General features: G+C 36.8%; 1 protein-coding gene across 1 annotated transcript in view; it reads right to left on the reverse strand.

The window, feature by feature from the left end:
• Positions 1-6,354: 6,354 nt before the first annotated feature.
• The window catches only part of ALX1 (ALX homeobox 1), a 40,056-nt gene continuing 19,889 nt past the window's right edge, over positions 6,355-26,521 (reverse strand). The window contains exons 3-4 of the mRNA XM_081958319.1: positions 18,663-18,791; positions 6,355-6,960 (exon numbers count right to left, since the gene is read on the reverse strand). Coding sequence (XP_081814445.1) covers positions 6,646-6,960; positions 18,663-18,791 — 444 coding nt within the window. The 3' untranslated portion in view covers positions 6,355-6,645. The remainder of the gene's footprint in view (positions 6,961-18,662; positions 18,792-26,521) is intronic.

Below are 26,521 nucleotides of genomic sequence, written 5' to 3' on the forward strand. Positions count from 1 at the left end.
GCCAGTTGCCATTACCAACTGAAAAGAAGCATTTACATTCTTGGATGATGCTCCAGTACAGGAATGTTTCAGAGTTCTATCCTGTTATTTAACATCATTATGAAGTTGTTGGATAAGCTAATAATATGCTGGGAGTTGGGATGAGATATCAATATACAATTATACAATCTCATTCCATATCAAACTACAAGGGTTATGGAAAGTCTGAATCAGTATCCAGAAGCTGTTAAGGGTTGAAACAAGTTCAGATTATATCCTGCCATGATCAGAATTTTGCATAAACATTGTGCTAACACTGATTCTGACAAATATACTATCTGGGGACACATTTCCTCCTGAAAGATCTGGTTCATGAGGCAGAGCTGACTTCACAACTCTTGCTAAAAAGTCTCTGGTTTCTGTGCCTGTTGTGGTTAAGATTCTCTGGCAACGATAGTGCATGCTTTGATCACTACCGCAATGCAGTCTACATGGGGTAGCTTTTGGATATAATTTGGAAATTGCAATCTAGAATGTAATACCAATACCAGTTAGATGGCAGAGCACTCTCACCAGTTCAGGTTAATCCCATGTTGAGGTCACTGCTTTTTACCAAGAGTTTCCAGAAGTGAAGACAGTCAGTTTGAACATACAGTACCATATCCTATCAAAGACAGCAAAGGCATCATTATGAGATATGTCATAGCAATCAGGGAGAAATAGTGTGTGTCCTCATTGGCTGCATTCAGGAGAACCATCCAAAAGTGTTTTTGAGTGGAAGATGATTTAGCCTGCTATAATTCTAGCCAGACTTTCTTATCACTGAGCTCCACTGCAAACGGTTTAAGCAGATATTTGCAGACAAAACATTTTAAGCTCAAGTGGCCTTTGTGTCACTTTGGGCAGTACTGGACCATACCTAATTTATGCAAGACCTCATTTAATAATATTCATTTGTATCAGATATATATTACCTCTCTCTTGAGGAAGTAGATAAGGCTTTTGGCTATGTTTGCATCCATATTTGCATATTTGATGCTGTTTTACTACTTGGCCTACAAGGATCCCTAAGAATTTCTTCCTACCAAAGAATATAATTCACACACATTTTTTTCCAGGCAATCCTTTTCATTAAACCTATGTCCATGTTTGGCAATTTGTTAAAGAAGTGACGGTTTTGCAGTTCCAGAAGTTCTGGGATGAAATGTATTGTTTTTATCCTTTCCAATCTTGGTTCATACTTGATTTTGGCAAGGAAATATTGTGAAATAGATTACTGTATATTGGGAGGAAGATGAAGTGTAACCCTGTTGATAATCTGTTTTCAAAAGCCCTCAAATATTCATCTTATGAAATGAAGTGTCATTGGAGTTAAAACATCTATTTTTTTAAAAAATAATAATATTATTTTAGCTTTGTGTTTTATACCTAACATGCTTTTAATGTTGTTTTTATGACTGTTTTACAAGGCACTCAGAATTAATAAACGGTAGGTGCCATATCAATTTTCCAAATAAACTTATAGGTAAAGTCAATGTGCCTATATTTGCCTTCTTATTAGGAAGCATGCAAATGGCAATTTAAAGACCCAATGCTTGGTTGACAGTATATTAATAGTAGAAGGAACTACTGTACCATAATGTGGTAGTCAGCAGTCTTTGATGCAGTGTCTCCTCTTGTCCTCTTGTAATTTTATTGCCTAGATTTTCTTTCTGCAAACAGATTGTCTTCCCTTCCTGTCTGAAGTTCAGGGGTTGTGAGAAAAAAAGCAAGAATGAGCAAAGGCTGGCCTGTATCCTGTTCTACTCAAGGCCCAATCTCAAGTATTCCTTTATTTCAATTAAGTTGTATTTGCCTTTCTGAACTTGGGAGAATGTTTCTTTCAAAGAAGCGAATATTTCGTTCATCTGAAGGAGTCCGGAATGTGACAGGGGAAAGGGAGGAGAAGTAAATCAAAGCAGATAGCAATTCACCAGATGTAGAGTATTTTTCTTCAATGCCCCCTCCATCTTCCATCTTCCCTCCCTTCATCCCAACACACACGCCTTGTTTTTTTCTCTCCTACCAGAAGTTTCAGAATGTTTGCTGACAATTTAATTCCTTCATATAACAGAGGCACTGACATCCTGGAAAGGAGCAGCAGTTTCGTCTTGCTCCTGATGAAAAGCCAGAGGGAGTTTTGCCTTGAATCATCTGCAACTCAACATACCACACAGACAAATCTTGACTAAGATGGACTGCAGTCAGTTTGAAAGTTCAACTCAAGTTTGAACTATTATAGATCTTCTTCCAACTTTGCAAAGTCATTTTTCAGCTCAGTAAAAGTCTGGAATTGGCAACATTGCCTGCATTTTCTTACCTTACCTTAGGATGCAGAAGAAAAAGGATTCCTCAGAGTTTTGAGTCATTTCATCAAGATGCCTTTAGTATTGAAGAATGCCTCCCAAGCATGAAATATATAGTCAAAGGTTAGTAAATAGTAAATGATGAACTGGATTGAGAGAAAGCCTTTGAGCAAAATTTTACTCACAGAGACTCCCTTCCTCCCCCTCCCCCCCATAAAAACAATTGTCAGGACATGGTACAGGAGGCTGCAGGGAATAAAACAGTGGGTGAAACTCTTCTGCCTTTCACTGTCTTTCATGGGTTGTGACCTGCAAAACTCATTGTGAGTAGAAGCATACATAAAAAGACTACCTTGAATTTAGATTCAATGCAAGAGAGAGAAGGAACAGGTCTCTTTAAAATGTGAATGGGGATAAATCAAATATTTACTCAGTTACTACGGACATGTATTGTGGATAGAAAAAAAAACAATTTCTACAGATACTGGGAGTATTCACAGTGTTTTGTGTGCAGTATAAAATCCAGAAGCTTTAAAAATGTGGGAACCACCAAAACTGAATTAGAAGTGATATAAATGTGTAAAGGAAAGGAAAGAGTTGGAAGTGAATAATAGTTAGCAAAAGTAGGAAAGTAGGAAGCAGAAATTCATGAATCATTTAATCACTTCATTTTTTTTCTTTCTCCTAATTTATAATCTTATCCCAATAACAGGACAGATCCAATCCTTGACAACAAAATAAATATCCATTAAATATTTTTGAAAGTATATTAAAACTTTAAGAGACTCTACCTATTTATTGTTTTCAAGATCCCATTGAAAAAAGGTACAGAAACTCTTTTTCTAACTTTTCTTTTAAAAAAACATGTCCCACAATTGCAGAAGAGCTATCAATGGAAATAAGTGATGTCTAGAACACCTTTTTTCTCCCTTTTTTATATTGATGCTATTGGTGTTTTAATAGAGGTATCCTACTGTTGAGAAATAATTGGGGAAAAAATCTTCCTATAAGAAAATCAGAGCAATTTTTCTGTCTACACCAGGGGTGTCAAACTCTCAGCATCACATGGTCATCACATGACGTATCATGGCTTTTTTCCCTTTTGCTAAATGAGTGGGCATGGCCAGCACATGACACATGTGGCCTGTAAGCAATGAGTTTCACACCCCTGGTCTACACTCTTAACAGAAAGTTTGTCAAAAACTATTTGTGTCTATGTCCATTTGGACTTTGCATTTTCATACTACCTGTACCAAAATAAGTTATAAGTTTATTTCAAAATGTACCATATTTTTCAGCTGTCATTACAAGTGAATGGATTGTTAAAATAAAAGTGTCTGGCTTTGATTGCTACTAAATATTATATTAAAACATAAAACTGAATTATTATAGTGCTTTACACAACTGTCCTCAAACATCTTATGAATGCGCATATCATTTTAGACTATCAATCTCTCCTGAATGTCATTAAATAATTATAGAAAAATTGTATTTTCATCTTCCTATAACCATTAAAATTAGCAGAACCTACGTAGATTCTTTTTTAAAAAATCATTGTATCTTTATATGTTGAAGTACAGGTTCAATATAGAAGGCCTATTAAGAAAAAAAATGTGGTAGATAAGTTTGCCATAGATACTATCACTTCTTAATTCCTCATTACTCACAAGATGTTCAATATAAACGTATCAGTAATAATATTTGATAAATTTGATCAGTAACTTGGACCAATGGGGAAGAATGCAATTCCAGTATTAAAACACATCTAATTCTTTTTATTTCTTTTTTTGCTCAATCTATCTCTTCACACTTAAACAGCAAAGCCAGTAAATATGCAATTTTGCTTCTGCACCAATTTGTCGTGCCTCTAACACTTCCTTTTTTCCTGTGGTTGTCTCCCCTTTGCCATTACTGAGATGCTCCCTCAATGGAGCTATATCTTTTTTTTACTGTTAATCATAACTTTGGACATAACTTAAGTAGAGTCTTCTATTCACAATCTTAAAAATGTTCAAAAATAAAATTTATTGGGAGGACTGCAAGGAGTGACAGGGAGAATTCAACAGCCAAATGATTTAAGTGTGAAGGCTGAGACAGCTGCGTTAAAATGCTATCCATTATTCCTCAGTAGGCAGAAAGGTACGCCAACATAAATTTTGCCTGAGATGTACTCAGCATCAACAGCAGCCACAGATACTGCCTTAAAATGTGAATGTGGACCAGGTAAGTGAAGCAACCAATGCATTCCTTTGACTTTGTTTCTTTCCTACTATAAATTATATGCCAGCAGGAAACCACAGCCAATTGCTCTTCCTAACTTAACTGGGACTAGTGTAGATAGAGACTTGGAGTGGTGCATTCAGCACCATGCCAATTTGCCCAGAAAAAAAGATCAGAGGTACTCTGTGCCTGTGACCTGTCAACTGGTCAATGTCTCAGCACTAGCCTGTTTTTTTTTAAAAAAAAATTACAGGCTCAGAAATCCCTTTGAAAGAACTCTAAACCTGTGTCTAAAAATAGCCTGGCTGACAGGCCACAGATGGAGGAGCAGAGCAGGGTGAGACGGGAGGCAGTAACTGATGAGTGTGCTTTATTCACATCTACCACAGCAAGAGAATGATAGCAAGTCCCCATGGTCAACAGCTTCTGAAAGGAGCGCCTGACAACTCCCCCCCTCCCCCGAATAATAATAAGAAATTACAGTCATACTGTACTTTTTGGCAGAAGCAGTCAAAAACATGTAAACCAATCAATGGTGACAGAACCAGCAACCTCCGCCTGACGGAACCAACTTTTTTTACAGATTTTAAATCAGCCTTTTGTGAAGCACAGGACTAGCATTCTGTCAAGAAAGTCCTGCTTTTTCATCCCATGTCTAGGGTTCTTCCAAATGTCCACTGAAACCATATTTTTGAAAACAAACAAACAGACTGAGGTAATATTCTTTCGAAAAAAATCACGAAATTTATGTGCCTAAGGCTCCTGATTTGGAAAGGACTTTGGAAAGCCCTAATCAGGCGTCATGTGTATAGCTGCCTCTTTGGAAGCCAATTTCCCATTTCTCCTCAGCCCAGACCAACTGGTCATAGAAGGCTGCCTGCAGTAACCAACATGGCCAATAGAAGCTAGGCACTTAAATGGGTCATCATCAAAATCAAAGAGATTGATTGTAGATCATATCAAGGCCTACAATCAGCAAATAACTCATATGTTTAGTGGAGATGAGACAAAAGCAGCATCATGAAGACAAGTCATATAAAAAACAGTTTGCAGGACATAGTTTGTGCCACGGTGGGCCCTTGCTGTTAGATAGAGGAAGCAACCTACATATCCTAAAAGAAAGCATGGCACCTGGTAAGGCATCCAAATACAATATTCCTCCTACTGAAACATTTTGCTGCATATTTTATGTTCATATGCAAAATTATACCTACAAATGTAGTTTGATATACTTCCTTTATATGTAAACATGGTTTATGTGAAGTATTTCCTGCAGATCTATCTTTTTTTTACCTGTTGTGTTGCACAAACTTTCTTAACGTCATGCGGCAAATATAGACTTTTTATAACATATAAGGAATTGACATAAGTTGTAGCTGTTGAGGGGTGCAGAAAATTAGCTCACTTGAAAGAGCAAGATGGCAAATTTGAAGAAACAGTAAGAAATTGCCCTAGTGGTACTTTTGTACTATATGCCAACAACCCTGAAATTGTATATATTGTAAAGCGGATACCTTTCAAAGCTCCAGAAAAACTCATCATGTTCGTGGGAAATAGTTTTTACAAAGGATGCATTATCAAATAAATAAATGCACAACTTCTGTTTGTTAAACAGAAAGGGGAAAACATTTCATTCAACACACCACTTATTAAAAGTTTCCTTTAGAAAGGAACCTTTCTAAACATTTGTTGTAACAAATGCATTTTTCTCTGTCAGCCCTGCTTATGAGTAAGCCATCTATCTTGATATTGCACTGACATCAAGTAATATGTAGCACACATAATTGTTTAATAGGTTTATTATCTTTTGCAGATTTTACAATTATATTTCATCAACTGGTACAACAAAACATATTTTGCTATTTTTAGAGGGCCTTTGGAGATTTGCATGTGGTGGTTCCATTCATATACATTGATGCTTAAATGCTAAATAGCATATTGGGTATTTATTCAAGCAGGCTTCTTTGTACATCCTGATCACTAGCAATTCATCACACAGCAGCTTATTGTTGAGTCCTTTAATTATGGAAACAAGAATGGTGGTGGAGGAGAAGAGCTTTTTTTAATGTCTGACCTTGAAATGGAAAGAGATTCTGTTACATTACATAGCCCAGGAAATATTAGCAGTATGTTCCTTGGCTTTCATTCGTAAAACTGCAATACTGGAAGACCTCCGTTCAAATTCTGGCTTGGTTTCAAATGCATGTCCATTAGTTCCAGAAAGTAAAGAGTCAGTAAAGAAGTTATTAAGGGGAACATGGCTGAACTGGCTCTGATGATTTGAAAAGCCAGAGTACCCGGAATCTGTCCGAGGCGAATGGGAATAAGGGGTCATACAAGAGGAAGTATCCCTTGGAAGCATGCAGGAAGTCACCGAACTGCTAGCTGCATTTCCTGCCCACAAATTATTCTGAATCTGGAACATATAAACAAGACAAGATTAAATGTATATTTCAAACATCTCTTTCTTCCTTTAGTTTCATTTTTCATTGAATCTATTGTCAAAAGTGCTGGCAATAAAATAATAAGTTTATGCAATTGAAAAATAGAAATTCAAATGAGAACTGTACTTTTCTGAAGCAGTTGACAAAGTAATAAATCTGATCTTAGATATTCTGTCTTTCACTAGGGAACTGGGTATCATTTGATGACTTGCCTCAGGCTAGAAAATAGCTTTGACCATGTTTGGTCATAAGTAAAATTCAACAGTGAATGTAACACTAATAGGTTTGACTAAATACTTGGTAGCCATTCATGGAATGTAAAAGCACTTGTTTTATTGCCCCTAAAATTAGGGCCTACAGTATGTTTTCTGAGGAAATTGGTATCTTGCTTACAGTCCCTTCACAATAGATTGAGATAGAATTTTAACAGAAACTCTCAGTCAATGTCATGAGCAACTTTGTGCTCTATTTTTGCAGGAAGATTGATACCAATATGATGATTCTCCTGCAGCAATGCATATATATAATGAAATATTTTTCTGGCCAACTCTGGTTTATAAGTCTGACATGTACGTATATTAATGAAACATATATTTAATGAAAACGAAGGATACCTCTGCATTTCATTTCAACCTTGAAAATAAAGTATCTAGTATATATAGAACTTTTTATTTTTTCGTTAACTGTTCAGAAATATATATATTCCTATCGATGGGACAGCTCAGTGATGCTTTCTGAAATTTTTCACTATTTACAGGAAAATGGCATGAGTTCGAGAAAGTTCCCCCCCCCTATAAAGAATGGTCACCACATACTCCAATCAGATCTGGATTTACATAATGGCCTGAAAGCCAACAGTTACCATAGGTAGTGCCTTTGGGTACAATAAGTGTCATCTTAAAAAGGCTTTTAGAAAATTTCTTCTCTCCCTAGAGAAATGCAGTCAATGATCACTTAATTCATCAGCACATGGAAAGTGTAAAAGATTTGTAAGAGACGTTTGTGCACAGCTGTAGATTCATTCCTTAGTTTGAAATTAGCTTTGTATACAGCAGCAAACATTTACAACTATCCTGAAAATCACTGCAGAAATGGAAGCAAGCTATAAAACTAAACAGCAATATATAGGGAGAGTTTAACCCTGTCCTCTGACCTTGGATCTGGACCAAAGAAAAAAAATCAGAATAGCAACTACTATTGTCTGACAACAAAATGATAGGTTCATTTCAGCTGTGGTGGGGAAATAGTGCCATACCTGGAAACTTCATTTATGGAGATATTGTCAAACAATTGCAAGCTGGAGAGAAAGTAACTGAGGAAAAGTCAATTTTTGTTATCTTAATCAAATTCTCAGGTGACTAAATGAATAAACTGGAAACAGGATTACATTCTGTTTGAGAATGTCTTCTGCACATATAAAACTGTATATGCACAGGAGCTGTAGGAATAAATAGAAAATTTCATCAAGGGCTACAAAAGTGATTGTGCATATACAGTACATGTGGTTGTACATTTGTTGTTGTCTGATGTATATTTCTGTTCTCTTTTCTAATTGATTCACAGCAACAGTTGAATGGCAAGAATGAGAATACAAAGTGCTCCTTACTCACATGATTCTTAGCATCCTTCCCTCTTTCCATATATTCCATTCCTCAAAAATCCTCTTGTATAGATGTTCCAACATCCAATGAAGCACTTCTGGAATGTCAGAGAAGTCATACTGGCATTCCTTATGTCTAGCAAGTACCACTTTTATGGTTGCTAAGAGATCACCATATAATCTCATGAAAACAATTTACTAACCCATGGTTGGGCCACATTTAGGATTATATTAATGTGGCTGAAGGTATGTTGCCCCACTTGTTCCATGGATGTTACACAAACAAGCATTCCCATCCCAGACCCACTCATATCTGGCCACACATCCCCAAAGTTCAAATACTGCCAATTGTGGTGTTTATTTGCTGGAGATATTTAAATCAAAGCAGCACCACAAACACTTCTGCTGTTAATATATTTTAAGACATTGATAATATTTACAGTAATTAAATTCTTAAAGTTATGGTTCCAAATAGCTCAAAAATTCTAGTAAAGTCTAACTATTCATCCTTTTGGGGAGGAAAAAGACACAACATTTGGCCATGATTAGGTTTCAATTAATTTTGTTCAAAATAAATATATAACATTCCATATGGTGACAGTTATGTCAATAATTATCTTAGACTTCCATTAAATAAATAATTATTAATATCAGTATAACCCAAATTTGGGTTAGCCTTTTCAAAAAACTGGCACAGAAAAAAAAATGCAAGAATCTTGCTTGCAACACCCAGTTCTAATTAAACCATGCAAACCAATTTCCATATAAGTGGCTAACAAACTCTAAATAACTAAGTTCCTTTTTGCATTAGCATCGGTAGCAAATTTTAGTTTCGAGTGCCATCCAAACTTTCTTAATATCTAATGGATTTTGGCATTACCATTTACCATTTGATCTAACATTTTATCAAGGTGTGTATCTGAACTTCCAAAGAACATTAAAAGGATGTTAAAAAGACATGGGAAATGGACAAAAACTGAATTCATGGCTGGTTTATATGACAAAAACAAGCCTATGTTTTTATATAGAAATTTTTCATTTGAGATGATAACACAGAGGTGTCAAACTCACTGCTCACAGGCCAGATGCATCACATGCTGGCCACTTAGCGAAGCAGGGGAAAGTCACAATATGTCACGTGACGACGCCATGATGACACGAGTTTGAAACCCCTGTAATAACACAATGTAAATTTCAACCCTTTGAAACACAGTTAGGAAAATGCCATGGAAGATTATTTCAATATATGATTACTATTGCAAGATTATTATATGCACAGAAATAAAAATATTTTATACTTCCCACTATGGAAGAATAGTTGGTGAAACTATTAAATTTTGACAAATTCCTTTGATTAAATTTTTTTTACTGATAACTGGATCTTATGGACTTTTTGCATAAAAATGAAAAATGTGAATTTGTGGTTATGGCTTTGATAATTACATAGGATTATAGAAAGTAGGGTGCTATGATGTAACTTTAGAGAGAGGGGCTAAAATATATTTGTATTTATAGCTACCATCAAGAATATTGGTTGCTACTTCTTTATACCTTTTTTATTTCTTTTCTATTTTTCTTCAGCTTTTTTCTTCCTTTGCACTTTTGTTTTTATCTTCTTGTTTAAAGGTTACAAATACAGAGCCTGTAATCCCTCTAACAACACATGGTTTAAGAGCAAGTGGCAAATGTCTTCCATGTTTTATTGCAAACTGATCATTTAATTTGCTGTGAAACCTGAAAATTTAACCACAAACTTTATGTCAGACAAAGACTTTAAGAATGTATAAAGCTGGCAAACAACTGTGAAAAATTTTCTTAATGGAGAGAATATAAATTGGATAATACGAGCACAACACAACACTTACTGCTTGGCTCATGAATCTAGTTGAACCTTAAAAGTTATGGTACTGTGAGTTTGATCTGTTCCACTTCTTTGAGTAAAAGAATACATGCCAAAGATTCATTACTTAGCAAGTTATATAGTGTAAGTATCATAAAACAAAATTCTAAACCTAAATTTATATTGGAATTCAAAATAAATAAAATTCTTTACAATAAGTAGAAAACTCTGGTACATGGGAGGGAAAGAAAACAGTGCTTGAATGTAAATATAATTATTCTTGTTTAAATTTTCTGTGATCCATGCAGTATATAAAAGGTAATTCAGGGAGTTTCTGAATAAGCCTACACATAGATCTCAACTCTGGTTTCTGTTACATCACAAATATTTTAAGTTTTTCTCTTGTGGTTAACATGTAATCACCAAAGTATCCTTTACTGTGTTTGTGCATGTGTGTGTGTTTATGTCTGAGTATGTTACATAGGGTCTGTAAGATTTTAACAGTTTAACTAATTTGAACATCAACTACAATTTAGCCAATTAATAGGTAAAGATAGCTTTAATCTATGGGACCTGGCAGAAGATCTATAATTTGAAGTTATTTTAGTTCTACTATGTTACCCTACTACAAAAAAAATCAAACTACTTTACAATCTTAAAGAAATACATATACATAAAGACATATACAAAAGTATCTAAATACATAAAGAAATAAATATAAATTCACACTTGTATTAAAATGTGCTTGGTTACAACCACTGCAAATGCAGATTATTAATCAGTTTTAAATATTATTTAATTAACTAGCAGCCTCACTGTCTATGGTGATTCTCAGTCATCCAGATCATAGTTGTCTCAAAGATGCTTTTTCAAAAGGCAACTGGATGGGGTTAATTTTTTTCCTTGAGGAAGAAGAAGGAAATTACTTAATTAACCAAGAAACTGGGAAAGACCCCTTGCAGGGTAGGGCTGAAGAATTTGTTCAGTATCTGCAGGATAAAATCGCTCAGATCCAGACAGGCTTGGACTCTGACTGGGTAGGTTGACCCTGTGACCCCCGAGGGCATGGACAGGATTATGGGGAGACTCAGTGCTACCACTTGTGTGCTGGACCCGTGTCCCTCTTGGTTAGTTTCGGCTTCCCAGGAAGTGACACGAGGCTGGCTCCGGGCGATTACCAACGCTTCATTGAGAGAGGGGTTCTTTCCCACCGCATTGAAGGAGGCAGTGGTGAGGCCTCTCCTTAAGAAGCCTTCCCTGGACCCAGCTTCTTTAGCCAACTATCTTCCAGTCTCCAACCTTCGCTTTGTAGCGAAGGTTGTCGAGAGTGTAGTAGAACGTCAGCTTTCCCAGTACCTGGATGAAGCTGTCTACCTGGATCCATTTCAGTCAGGTTTCAGGCCCGGGTACAACATGGAGACGGCATTGGTCGCATTGGTCAATGATCTCTGGCGGGCCCGGGACAGGGGCTGCTCCTCTGTCCTGGTCCTATTAGACCTCTCAGCAGCTTTTGATACCATCGATCATGGTATCCTACTGCAACGACTTGGGGGGTTGGGAGTGGGGGTCACCGTTTTATGGTGGTTCTCCTCCTACCTGTCAGATCGGTCACAGTTTGTGTTGACTGGAGGACAGTGTTCGACCCCAAGGCATGTCACTTGTGGGGTGCCCCAGGGGTCAGTTCTCTCACCCCTCCTGTTTAACATATATATGAAACCACTGGGTGAGATCATCTGTGATTTTGGGGTACAGTATTATCAATATGCTGATGATACCCAACTTTTCACCTCTATTGCAAACCACCCAAACGATGCCCTGGATGTGATGTCCCAAAGCCTGGATCGGATCTGGATAGGGAGGAACAGGCTCAAGCTCAATCCCTACAAGACTGAATGGCTGTGGTTTCTGTCATCCCAATTTGTGCATCTTCTTCCATCTTTGATGATAGGGGGAGAAATTTTAGCCCCCTCAGAGAGGGCTCGTAATCTGGGAGTCCTCCTGGATACCCGGCTTAGTTTAGAAGAGCACCTGATGGCCGTGATCAGGGGGTCCTTTTACCAGTTCACCTGGTGCATCAGTTGCGCCCCTTCCTGGATCGGGATGCTCTGTGCACAGTCACTCATGCTCTCGTCCTTTCTTGCCTGGACTACTGGAACGCTCTCTACATGGGGCTGCCCTTGAAGAACACCCAGAGGCTTCAGCTGGTCCAGAATGTGGCTGCACGGGTTATCATGGGGGTACCTAGGTGCTCCCATGTTACATCCCTTTTAGGCAGCCTGCACTGGTTGCTGGTTGTTTTCTGGGTACGATTCAAGGTACTAATTGTGACCTTTAAAGCACTCCATGGCTTAGGCCCAGGGTACCTGAGAGACCACTTATTGCCACCAGTAACCTCCCACCATCCAGTGCGATCCCACAGAGTTGGCCTCCTCAGGGTTCCGTCGGCCAGATAGTGTCAGCTAGTGACCCCCATGGGGAGAGCCTTCTCCGTGGAAGCACCTTCCCTCTGGAATGAGCTGCCCCCAGAGCTTTGCATTATCCCCAACCTCCAGTCCTTCCGACGCGCCCTAAAAAGTTGGCTTCTCCAGCAAGCTGGCCTGGCCTGAACAAAATAAAATAAATGATTGATTTAATTGTTAATTTTAATCCAATTTTTAAAATGTTATTGTTCATATTAATTGGGTTTGTTTTTGGATACTCTATCTAATTTCTTTTTAACTTTGGTAATATGTGTTTTTTTATGTTGTATGCTGCCCTGAGTCCTTTGGGAGAAGGGCAGCATATAAATCCAATAAACAAACAGGAAATGATTTGCTTCTCATCCAAAAAACTCAACTGGTGAACGTTCTTGGATGAGAAATGAAACATTTTCTTTCTCAAGGGAAAAGAAAACAACAGTCAAGTTGCCTTCTGAAAAACCATCTTTGAGATAGCAGCCCCCACTATTTGCTAGATAGAAATGCCAAGTCCTGCCCTCCAAGTAATTTCTGGACTACTTAATTTTCTCGCTGTATCAGTATGCAGCAATGTAAATTTGAGGAACAAGTAAAAAGAAAGTGAAATATACAGCTACAAGTAATAGATGCCCTACAAGCTCTGAGATTACAGACATTTCAAGAATTCAAATTAAATGGCAGGGGTAAGAAAAGGTACAGCATGCCAGCTGATATCAAAATCTAAATCTAAAGAACAATAACCATCTGGATGTCTTATAGAAAATAAAAAGCGATACACAATATTGTGTCACACAACATTACATTAGATTGGGGTGGTCCAAATACCATCCCAATCCAATCTAATGTAATGTTCTAATGGTTAGTTGTCAACTGTACATTGAACTAGATTATTCTCTTTATTTATTTTGTAATTTTATAATTTCATGTTTGATGTCCATTGGCTAGATTATAAAAATTGTAAAATAATTTTAAACAACCCAACCTTAAAAATAAACTTCACTAATTTATCACTGATAAATCATGTCAATATTTGCTCCTTAGTCAAATTGATTCCATTTTATATGGATAATGAAAAAAGTTAGAAAGGTATCAGGCTTAAAGTATCATAGCTTGGAACTTAAGCCCAAACTTAAAGATGATGGCAATTAAAGCTGTGCGCTAGTCAAATAATTCCATGGACAATATCAGCACAGGCAATTGTGCAAAATTCAATGCAATCTCCACAACAAATTTAATTAGGCCAATGGGGACTAGTATTTCCAGGGACTATCAAAAAAGGCCAATTGATCCAAGTAATTAACCCAAAAGTTAGTTATCCCTCAAAGACCAAGTCCTGTTTGCAGTTAAGTTAACTTCAACCAGTCAACTAAATCCCCCATGCTATACATGAAGAGTAAATATCACATTTGCATACACACTGCAAACAAGCCTCCATGTCTTCTATAACATTAGTGCTAAAGTTATTAGTAATTCCAAGGGATGTGAATAGATGGCCTCCTGCCTCCCTTCACATTAGGTGAGAGGATCAAAGCATGAGAGAAAGGCTATAGTAAAAAGTTACTTTTCCGCATACTTCCCTGATTGGAAATATGACTTTAAATCAGGATGACTTGAATTTCTGGGAGATGCAGTAACAACACATCTAAAAGACAGGCAGGGCAACTATACTACACAAACAAAAGCAATATTTGGATAAGGAGCAGGAGGCAGTCCTCTTTTTTTATTCACAATATGATTATGATTTTGGCTTTTTTCAACATGTGAGTTAGATTGCACTGAAAGAAGTAGCTGATCTATGAATTCCATGGTCATGGTCACTTTGTTTTCTTAAAATAATTACTATATGTCACAGTGTATTCATTCTGTCTTCCCTATCTCTCGCTTGCCATGTAAAGAAATCTAAGACATGGTCCCCTCCTAGAATCATATATTGAGCCATTTCAAGAGACAGGAGAGTAAACCATCTGGCCATGGCACCCTAGAATACATGATATTAAACTTGAAGTGCTGGTTTGTAGAATCACAGGTGTGTTCTTATTGTCCATACTGAATCTTTTATTCTATGCCACACAGAGCCAACCTGTGTGGTATACAGGTTTGTAGTTTTTTAAAGAAAGAAGGACTTTAGCCATTTTCTTTTTCAAAAACAGCTGCTATTTAAGTCCCTGCTTTGGAGGATCACTGCAGAGGGTTATTTTAAAAAATCTTCTGAATGTATTATATCTCCATGCCTTTACTTGCATTCTCGTCTTTTAAGAGTCAACTGTTAAGCAATACCTCCTATCAATCTGTTTCTCTTGCAGAGTATTAGATACAGAGACTGAAGCAATAGGCTTCACCATTCTGGTGGGAAAATACATTAAGCTGATTGGCTGAGCCGTCTGACAGCTCCCTATATAAGAGCAGACTGTCAGACAGACCAGCGCTGGATCTGTACCTAGTTGCTGAATAAAGAGTTGTTGTTGTCACTGAAGCCTGAGCCCTGTCTCCTCCGGTCACCCTATCTAACACAAAGATTTAGAAAAAAATCAGAATCTCAAATTTGCACTTTGTGAAGATCCCTAGACAAGCACAAAAAGAGAGAGGACATGCATTGTTTTTCATAAAGTGATTTTTTTTTCTCAATGTAAATAAACCTATCTTTACCTCAAGTTTTTTTTCAAAATGCTAAAAAACAGACTTTTGATCAGAGCAACAACCTGATAATTTAGAATTGTGTGCCTTGTTATGTTCTATTGTTTCTCTGTCACCATTACCAGAGAGAGAATCTTGTATCACCCCAATTACCCCCGCATCCACAACTGACCCCATTTCAACCATTGCCTCTATGCCTTCCTGCCTTCTTCATCCATCCCCACTATGTGTTTTCTGGACAACAACCCTGCTCGTTATTTTTATATTTAGTTTCACTTTCCTTGACTTCTAGCCTTCAATTTTATAGGAACCAAGAATCAGAGTTTAAAACACAAATTTAGTAACCCAAGCAGCAAAGGAATCTAAGCTATTTTTTTAAAAAAAATTAGCAACTGACCTCAATTATTTTTAAGTTGCTGTTTTTTATTTATTCAGTATAATAAACCAAAACTTGAGTGTGATGAAATTAAGAAAAGCTCAAACACACTGATGATGTCTAATGGCAACAAAACATTTGCAACCAAATTGCCAAGAATAAAGCTCAAACCAACAGCCTAACTACCAACTCGAGCTACTAATATTCAAACACATTTTAATTAAAGAAAAAGACATGTAACTTCACCTAACATCCAAAAGACACTAATAATGCCTCTCCTGGGGTATGATGCTAGTTTGCCTCCTTGTAGTGCACCCTGGATAGCATGGAAGTGTGAACCAAATGACTAGCAACAATTGGTAGCCAGACTACATTGACGAATTGGCAGCTAACAACAGTTGACAGTCAGACATCTTTGTAGAACTCCTGGCTCTCTAAATACATGACAAAAGATAAGCAAAATGGCTCCCCATCCTGAGCCACATTGCACCACCAGCTCTACCAAGGCAGGAAGCCTTAGTAAAGGAGTACAAGAAAATTACAACTCATTCAATAGCTGTCTAACAACTTTGATATCAACACACAGTGGAAAGCTAAATGGGCTGCTGAACGCCCAGCTACAGGCAGTTACATAGATGACCCTATACAAAGGATGCCAAATTTTGACCTTCCTCGCCAGCATTGGTCAACTCTGAACAGGATCCAACCCAACATGGTGTCTGCCAGGATTCATTTTTTTATGAATTGGGTCTTGTCTCTACCCCTCAGTGTGACTGTGGTGCTCCTTGACAAAATATCCATCACATTGTGTCCGAATGTCCATCAAGAGCTTACATCAGCCCATAGACCACCCTGTCCTTGAATGGCTGGGTGGACTGGATGTTAACATGTGAACTACTAAAAGTCCATGCACTTGCCATATGCTAAATAAATAATAAATGCTTCTCCTGAAGAAGTAATCCACTAAATTCCACTGCAAAGCTCTGGCCAGGCTATTAAAGAAAGCCTTTAGGGATTCCCCCTCCATCATTAAATGATTTCAGGGGCATCTGTGGGGGTGCACAATCAAAGCCCTGTCCTTTTAAAAATATGTCAATCACAGAGAACCATCTTGACTTTTTTTCTCTCATTCAAATTGCAGATGCTCCTTTATAATTGTAATGTTGGCAATAATGATATTACATAATATATTGGAAGTGAACATTATTGTTAGTTGTTTGCTTTTGTACTGTATTATTTATTGCTTTAACATTTCTATTCCATTGGACTGTACACTGTTTAGAGTCATTCATGAATGAAGTAGATTATTAGCCTAAATAAACAAAATACTGAAAGTGGCTCATGACTCATAGTCTTTACTCTATGTAACCATAGAAGATTTCACTCTATATGTTTATTGAAATCACAGGAAGGAAAGAGTTATATATGCATGAATTATCTGTATAGTCACTCAGATTTTCTAGTTCTCCTTTCTAATTTAGAATATGCAAGCACTGGTTTCATGCTATAACTTTCATATGCTCCAATCATCATAACCAATGATGAGAGATGATACACTCCAGAGAGTTGGTAGGCACCATTGTGAAGAAGACTGGGGCAAAGAGACATAAGATGTTATAAAATCAGTCAATTTGATCTCTAACCATACCTAGTCAAGAAATATTTTGCATTGGAATCTCCATTCTAAATAGTTTTACTTGGAAGTTCATCCCATGCTTTTCCTATTTTCAGAGAAATGGAGATACTAAAGCACCTATGTTAGTTTTATTAGGACACAATATTGACAAAGAAAAGCTGTTGTATTAGCATAATTACAGCTAGTTTTATAATATGTGAGATGACACTAAATCATCTACAAGACTCCACCAGATTGTCCAAACAGAAAAAAGAAGTAGAATTTCCAGACAAAAGGTCAATGCCTGACATTTTGCTAGCAAGCCAGCTTTGGGACTTTGGAAAGAGTTGAAAGAAGTTTTCTCTGACTCTCTTTTCATGCAATATTCCAACAGTCAATTATTTATCTCTGTAAACACTTCAGTTGTTCTGATTACAAATGCTTCCTGACATTTATGGAAGGCAAAGGGGAGAAAAAAATCTCCAAAATGTGTCTGAAGGAAAATAAAATTATACAATTAACAATTAACAGAATGGAATAAAAAGAAAACAGATGGTTGGCTTCATTACTGTTTTTATAAAATTCTTGTTCGAGCAGGTTATAGATTGCCAAAAAAGAGTTCCCAAGCATTGTCCTATCATGCTATTCAAGGGCAGATTTCTTTTAATAATTAACAACTGCATTGAATTGAAAGAGCAAAATCTATAGTAATTTGGTCAAAACTTTTTATGGTTTTATGAGCTTATGGGTTTCATCTTGACTTCTATTTAAAATGTCTTCCAAGCATCATAGCTAAACCACATCTACTGGGAAGCAGACATCCCGGTCCTGTAACAGCTCACAACCGATGGAACTGCCATCTTTCCCTTGAGTAAGGATTCCCTGGTTAACTCTGCTGCCTGCATCTCAGCTGTACTGAGAGCTTTGATTCTTCACACAGAATGAAATAGTTCCAGACAAGTGTTCCACGTGGCACACAAAATCCCCAATTTAGATGAAAATAATGTAGGCAAAATGAATTTACTGTATAGCAATTACACCGTAATTGTGCCACTTGTAGGTGTGTGTGTATGTGTGTGATAAATAAATACGAATTATGCATTTTTGTCTTCCAGAGAAAACAAACAAACAATAAATATTCAATATTTAATACCTGGGGATAGCTATCAGTCCGTGGTAAAACAGATATATCATATGTGGCAGCAAAATGACTTTTTGCTTGTTGGATTTGCCCGTAACGTTCTCTCTTTCTCCATTTTGCTCTTCGGTTTTGGAACCAGACCTATGTCAAATAAGAAAGTTGTTAGATTGTCCAAAAGACCATTTCTGCTGCCCTCCTTCTTAATTGTTTTGCCAGCCCATAGATCAGTGATAAATTACTTAAGTCCCAGGATTGCAGTTGACCCCTGAACATCCTGCATGCATCCCCCAGGTACCTGGAAAAATTATGTCCACATCATAAATATTAATTGGCAAAAAGATAAAGTGTTATAATCAAAATAGTAATATAAAGTTGATAAATCAAATAACAAAATGAACTGCATTACATTTTAATTTCAGTCACTAAAAGTGTGTTAAATTTTAATATGTAAAGATAGAGTTTCTTAGTTCACCCACTACTTTCTGAACCATGGGCCCCACATGTTGTCTGTGCTAGCCCTGGAAGGAGTTTTGCTTGAAATTTCTTTAAGTAAGATAGAACTCTATCAGGAAAATGTGATTATAGCCATAGGATTCCTTCTTCTGATTCTTCAAAGAAAATACATGTCTTAACACACCTTACAAATGTCACGAGAAGACACTTTCCTCTGGAATGACAGAGACCTTGTATATAATCTGACTTGCAATGTCTATTCCTGAATAGCAGTGGGAAAATTTATCCCAATATATTTATTTCATTATTACTATCTGTAAACTTTTGGCTCTCAGTAAATGCTAAATTCAAAATGGGAGATAGAATGTTTCTACAATAATCTTGCACATGGGTATTTTAGTGATTAAAAAATATACTAAAAGTTGATCTACCAAGAAAGAGGGGAATCCTGGAAAATGAAACAAAAACAGAAAAGGTATGGAAAAAACAGTAGAAGTCCTTTGTCACATTAAGTGATTAATTCCAAAGAAAAGATTAAGAACGGCTTTTCTACTGATGCTGACTTCATTTTCTTTTCTTTACCTTCTTTCAGATTCAAACTTTCATAGTCACTTTTAGTTTAAATATTTCTTATTAGGTTATAAGATAAAATACAAAATATAAAAGTAAATAGGAAGAACAGTGAGGTGGGGGAAGAGGGAGAAAAAAGTGAGGAGAGACTGGGGAAAAGAAAAGAAGAAACGTTGACTTCCAACTCCCTCCGTTGCAGTAAAATAAAGCATTAACATGAAACCACAACTTTTTGTTTTTCTGTAATAATATAAATTAGTCATTTCTATAAAAACATGTCAATCTAATCGATAAAACCCAAAATCAAAGTTTCATTTTTTTTCCACTTCAGGCACAAAGTTCGGAAGTGGTCTCCATGTGGCAACAAAGCTACTTATATTCTTTCCTTTAACCAAAACATTCAATTTAGCCATTTCTACCAACTCCATCTGCTTCTGTAGCCATTCTTCCATAGTGCGAATCAAGATGTCCTTCCATTTTTGTGCTTACAGTAGTCTTGCTGCTGTCAACATATATAAGATGAAAGTTCCAATTTTTTTCTCCAAGTCTTTTTTTCATTAAACTCAAAAGAAAAGTTTCTGGTTTCATTTTTATTTTTGTTTTAAGAATTCTTTGTATTAAAATATGAACCTTACTCTAAAATTTCTTTTCTTTATCACATGTCCACCACAAATGATAAAAAGTTCCTTCTTTGCTTTTTCACTTCCAACATTCATTTGAAATACCTTTATACATTCTAGCTAATATATCCAGTGTTAATACCAGCAACAAATCATCTTATAAAGATTTTATTTTAAATTATAAAGGTAAAGGTAAAGATTCCCCTTGCACATATGTGCTAGTTGTTCCTGGCTCTAGGAGGCAGTGTTCATCTCCATTTCAAATCCCCTTACACATATGTGCTAGTTCCTGGCTCTAGGGGGCGGTGCTCATCTCAGTTTCAAAGCTGAAGTGCCAGCGCTATCCAAAGACGTCTCAGTGAACATGTAGCTGGCATGAACAGTGCATGGAACACTGTTACCTTCCCACCAAAGGTGGTCCCTATTTTTCTACTTGCATTTTTACGTACTTTCAACCTGCTAGATTGGCAGAAGCTGGGACAAGTAACAGGAGCTCACTCCATTACATGGCGCTAGGGATTCGAACCACCAAACTGCCAACCTTTCTGATCAACAAGCTCAGCGTCTTAGCCACTGGGCCGTCCCTTATTTTAAATTATAATTTAGTGTAAATTTTAAACCTTTCATCCATATATTTTCCCATTGCTCAAGCATCACATTGTATCCAAAATTCGTTGCCCAATGAATCATACAATGTTTTACATGTTCATTTTCCAAATTCAATTTCAAAAACATTTTATAAATCTTACCAATAATATGCTCATCACTACACACAGTAAGATTTCCAATTCATTTTTAGCAAAACCAAACCCATAAATCTTTTTACCTGATTTAAATCGTTCTTTCAATTGTTAATATATAAACCAATGGCAAAAATAACCTTCAGATTCAAGTTCTTCCCTTGACTTTAGTGTAGGCTCACCGGAGTTTAAAGATAATATTTTACCATACGTCCACCAGTCTTGCTTCGCCACCATTTCTTTTCTTTAAAAAAAACTTCCTGGGACACCCAAAGAGACAACTTCATAGAGAATCTTATTTTATATTTATTCTAAACTTTTAGTATGGCATGTCTAGCAAAGTGATTATTAAAATCAGCATTAACTTTAACTTTATCATACCATAAATAATTGTGCCATCCAAACCTTAATTTGTGGCCCTTTAATTCAAGTAGTATCACTTTAATAGTCATTTTAATGTTATATGTGTGATGATACATTCAGCAGAAACCAGTGCAGCCAACTTCCATTAAGTATTGTACAGGATTACTGCTGGAAGAAAAGATCCTGCATGACTGCACACTTTAATCAAGCTGAATCTGTCAAATAAACTCCAATTATCTGACTTAGGGTACTCTTTTCCCTCTTAAATTCTTTTTTGAAATGTGACCCTTATTAATTTAGTACAAAAGATTTGTAGCTCTTTGTTCCCCAATGAAACTACTGGAAATATACTATTTCTGTTTCATTTACCTGGCCCAGTCAGAGAATATAAATGGATGGAATAAGCAGCAATGGGGGCAGGGTGTGGGCTACTCAGGGCCATCCACAGAAAAAGACTTTATGTGTATCAGTAGCTGTGTTGATTACCACTCATGGTTGGTATCTAACTATAGAACAATCAATTACGATATTGCAATAAGACATCAAGAAATTATTTAAAATAGAGTTTTTCTTATTTTGTCCAAATAAATACCAGGATTTAAAGTCACATAACAAGTAAGTGCCATTTAAATATGGACATGAATATAATAATAATACTTTATTTACAGTCACAGACCAAAACACGACCACTACAAAAGAGACACAGCAGCCAGTCACCAAAACCCCAACTAAGGGAGGATTCAGCTCTCTCCTCTAATGGTCACAGCTCTCAAGAAAAACCTGGAAACCTGAGAGGTGATGTACGAGGAGACATCCCCAAGGCAACGCACAAACAAATCACAGCCATCAGGTCCAGAAGGGACGATTTCAGGAAGAGACAGTAACCTAGATCTGTCCGCGCTATACACAGGGCAAAATAGAAGGACATGCTCCGCTGTCTCAACCTCGGCTCTGTCACAAGGGCACAGCGGCTTATTAATCGGGAGCCTCTTGTAACGACCATCGAGAAGTGCTGAGGGTAAGACATTGAAGCGAGCTGGGGAAAAAGCTCTTCTATACTTGGGAATGGTTAGGGTATAAAAATAGGAAGCCATCCTCAATCCATAGTTATTAACTTGGTTGAGAGTCAGGGGGGAGCAAGTTTTATTGGCTCTGGCTCGTAGATATTGTAAATCAATGTCCACAAGCCGTTGGACTATCCTAAATTGGGCATCTGGACATGAATATACAAAGACAAGGGATGCAGTGGCTAAGACACTGAATTTGTTGATCAGAAAGGTCAGCAACTCGGTGGTTCGAATCCCTAGCGCTGCATAATAGAGTGAGCTCCCGTTACTTGTCCCAGCTTCTGCCAACCTAGCAGTTTGAAAGCATGTAAAAATGCAAGTAGAAAAATAGGGACCACCTTTGGTGGGAAGGTAACAGTGTTCCATGCACTGTTCATGCCAGCCACATGTCCACTGAGACGTCTTTGGATAGTGCTGGCTCTTCAGCTTTGAAACTGAGATGAGCACCGCCCCCTAGAGTTGGGAACGACCAGCACATATGTGCAAGGGGAACCTTTACCTTTACCTTCATACAAAGACAAGAGCAACCATAGTTTTACTTCCATTCTTTGTGCCTTGGAAATAAAGTAATAGTCTCCCACAACTGTTAAAGTAAATATTTCACTTCCAGTAATTTCTAGGCGCTTTAGATCATATTCAGTCTTGAAGGAAGTCCTACTGAGCTTTATCAATATTTTAATGAGTTGAATACTCTTTCGGTAGATTAAAAAGAAAGAAGAAAGAAAGAAATACTACCAAATTATGATTAATGGAAATAAGGGAAACCTGAATCCATACATGATATTGGGGAAACAGTCTTGGGATTTCTTATGAAAAATAAGTAGAAATGCTGAGAGGTGAATAAATTCAGTTTTAATAAGCCATTCCAAACAGAATTTCAAACATTTTCAGTAGTTAATTCTAATCATATAGTCTAATAGGAAATAGTTTAATATTCCAGCAAATGCTTAACAAATTATAGTTCCAGTTTTATAAAACTAAAAGGAAAATAGGTTTTGCCAGAAATTTCTAAATTGGCACCAGAATGGTGTACTCCAGTATTTGTTCAGTCATTTACATATATAAATACTGTCAACATTACTACTCCTTCAGGCTGGAAATGGAGTACAGTTGTTCCAACACATTAAAAGGCAATAAAAATGAAATGATATCTTGTATTAGATACAGCATTTAAAACTGTATATAAAATGCATAAATAAGGAAAAAGGAAGAAGCATTTTTTTTCCAGAAAGAGCAAGCTATAACTATGCTCCTTGAAGAGTCTTGATATAAGAATCACCAGTATTTTCTATACAGACCTAAAGACTGATAGGGATGATTTTTAATCCATATTTCAGCCAGTGGATAGAGCAACAATGAGAGCCAAATTGTTCTGGCCAAAAAAATGCTGAACGAAGTACAAAAATTGCAATGTGACAACTGAATTGGGATGAAATTGGATCCAGGTGGATCTCCCTCAAAGGACATAAAATATTAAGTTTAAAAATGGATATACTTTGATTCAGGATTTTTTCACATAGTTTTTGTATCAAAACTTAGCTTATTTTTTTTTTCACTAACAATATAAAATCAGAAAATTCTAGTTCTTGTTTGAGCAGAGGATTTGTTTTCCCCTCTTATAAAGTTAGACCTGAAAACTTTCAAGAGTATTGCCAGTAAAAGAAATCAATAACAAGCTATTCAAAGCCAGAGTTTTGGTATAAGTTTAAAAGTCTATAAATATCTATGGAGATTCTCAGTCATCCAGGTCATGGTTGTCCCAAAGGTGCTTTTTCAAGAGGCAACTGGACTTTCTGCTTTTTCTTTGAAGATGTTTCACTTTTCATACAAGAAGATACTTGGATGAGAAGTGAAATGTCTTACAATAATACAATAGTAGAGTTGGAAGGGACCTTGAAGGTCTTCTAATCCAACCCCTTGCCTAGGCAGGAAACCCTATACCATTTCAGACAAATGGCTATCCAACATCTTCTTAAAGACTTCAAGTGTTGGGGCATTCACAACTTCTGGAGGCAAGCTGCTTCACTGATTAATTGTTCTAACTGTCAGGAAATTTCTCCTCAGTTCTAAGTTGCTTCTCTCCTTGATTAGTTTCCACCCATTGCTTCTTGTTCTACACTCAGGTGCCCTGGAGAATAGTTTGACTCCTTCTTCTTTGTGGCAACCCCTAAAATATTGGAACACTGCTATCATGTCCCCCCTAGTCCTTTCTATTAAACTAGACATACCCAGTTCTTGCAACCGTTCTTCATATGTTTTAGTCTCCAGGCCCCTAATCCTGTGTTGCTCTTCTCTGCACTCTTTCTAGAATCTCCACATCTTTTTTACATCGTGATGACCAAAACTGAATGCAGTATTCCAAGCATGGCCTTACCAAGGCATTATAAAGTGGTATTAACACTTCACGTCATCTTGATCCTATCCCTCTGTTTATGCAGCCTAGAACTGTGTTAGCTTTTTTGGCAGCTGCTACACACTGCTGCCTCATAATTAAATGGTTGTCCACTAGGATTCCAAGATCCCCTCACAGTTACTACTATTGAACAAGGTACCACCTATACTGTACCTGTGCATTTCGTTTTTGTTGCCTAAATGTAGAGCCTTACTCTTTTCACCATCGAATTTCATTTTATTAGATGGTGCCCAATGTTCAAGTTTGTCAAGATCCTTCTGTATCTTAAGCCTATCTTCTGGACTGTTGGCTATTCCTGCCAGCTTGGTGTCATCTGTAAATTTGATGAGTTCCCCATTTATTCCCTCATCCATCCGTCTTCAAAGAGAAAGCAGAAAGTCCAGTTGCCTCTTGAAAAAGCACCTTTGAGACAAGTTTATAAATGGTTTATAGACATTTATTGACAAGACAAAAATGCCCCTCTAAGTGTTTGACAATGTGAACAATATGAATTTGCTACAGGTACACCTAAGTACAATTGGAACCAGAATTTAGGGCACTAAGCAATGCAGTTGTTAAGCAAGAATGAAGTGATCAGACAAAGTTTTGGGACTATTTTTATCACAATCATTAAGTCAATTATTAATTGATTGATTGATTGATTGATTGATTAAATTTAATGCTGCCCATTTAGCTAAGGTGAATTTCATGGTTGTTGAGTGAATCATATGATCATTGAATGAATCTGGCTTCCCCTATTGATTTTGCTTGTTGGAAGCCATTTGGAAAAGTTGCAAATTCTGATCACATGACCATAAGTTGCTGAAATCATCATAGCAATAGCACTTAGACTTATATACTGCTTCATAGTGCTTTTAGAGCCCTCTCTAAGCAGTTTACAGAGTCAGCACATTGCCCCCCAAAATCTGGGTCCTCATTTTACCCACCTTGTAAGGATGGAAGGCTGAGTCAACCTTGAGCCAGTGAGATTTGGACTGCTGAACTGCAGCTAGCAGTCAGCTGAAGTAGACTGCAACCCTGCACTCTAACCACTGTGCCCACTCAGCTATCATAAATACAAGCCAATTGCCAAATGCTTAAATTGCAATCACGTGACTTCAGGGTTGATGCAACAATCTAACTTTGAGGGTAAGTTATAAGTTACCTTTTTTAACACCATTGTAACTTTGAACAGTTTTTAAATGAATGGTCATAAGTTGAGGACTAACTGTACAGAATGGCAATGAAGCAACTGGCAATTCCAAAGTGAGAATTGGCAGATATGTATCAATTTCACATACTGTAGGTTCTTCCCTATCACTAACAGGTAAAAGTCAACTTGTGGATTTATTTTTATAATTATAACTTAATACAGACATAGAAATAATCAACTGTTTTCAAGCAGATAATGTTTCTCTTTAAAAATCATAATGGAATTAACTGATTTGCAAATTGGGTGATCATAAAAATCATTTACAAATGAATTCATTTTTCCATGTGTTAGGACTGCAGTTAATGCCCTCAGCAATCATTGATTAAAATTATTCTTAAAACACTCTGAATACCTATTCATGTATTTGTGAAATCATAATTTAGACAGTTCTGGAAGCCCCTGGGGTAGCACATGTGTCAGTGCTGTTATGTGAGCTCCACTGACTGCCATTTA

The sequence above is a fragment of the Natrix helvetica genome, assembly GCF_964273705.1.
Source record: "Natrix helvetica genome assembly, chromosome: 6".
NCBI classification, from domain to species: domain Eukaryota; kingdom Metazoa; phylum Chordata; class Lepidosauria; order Squamata; family Natricidae; genus Natrix; species Natrix helvetica.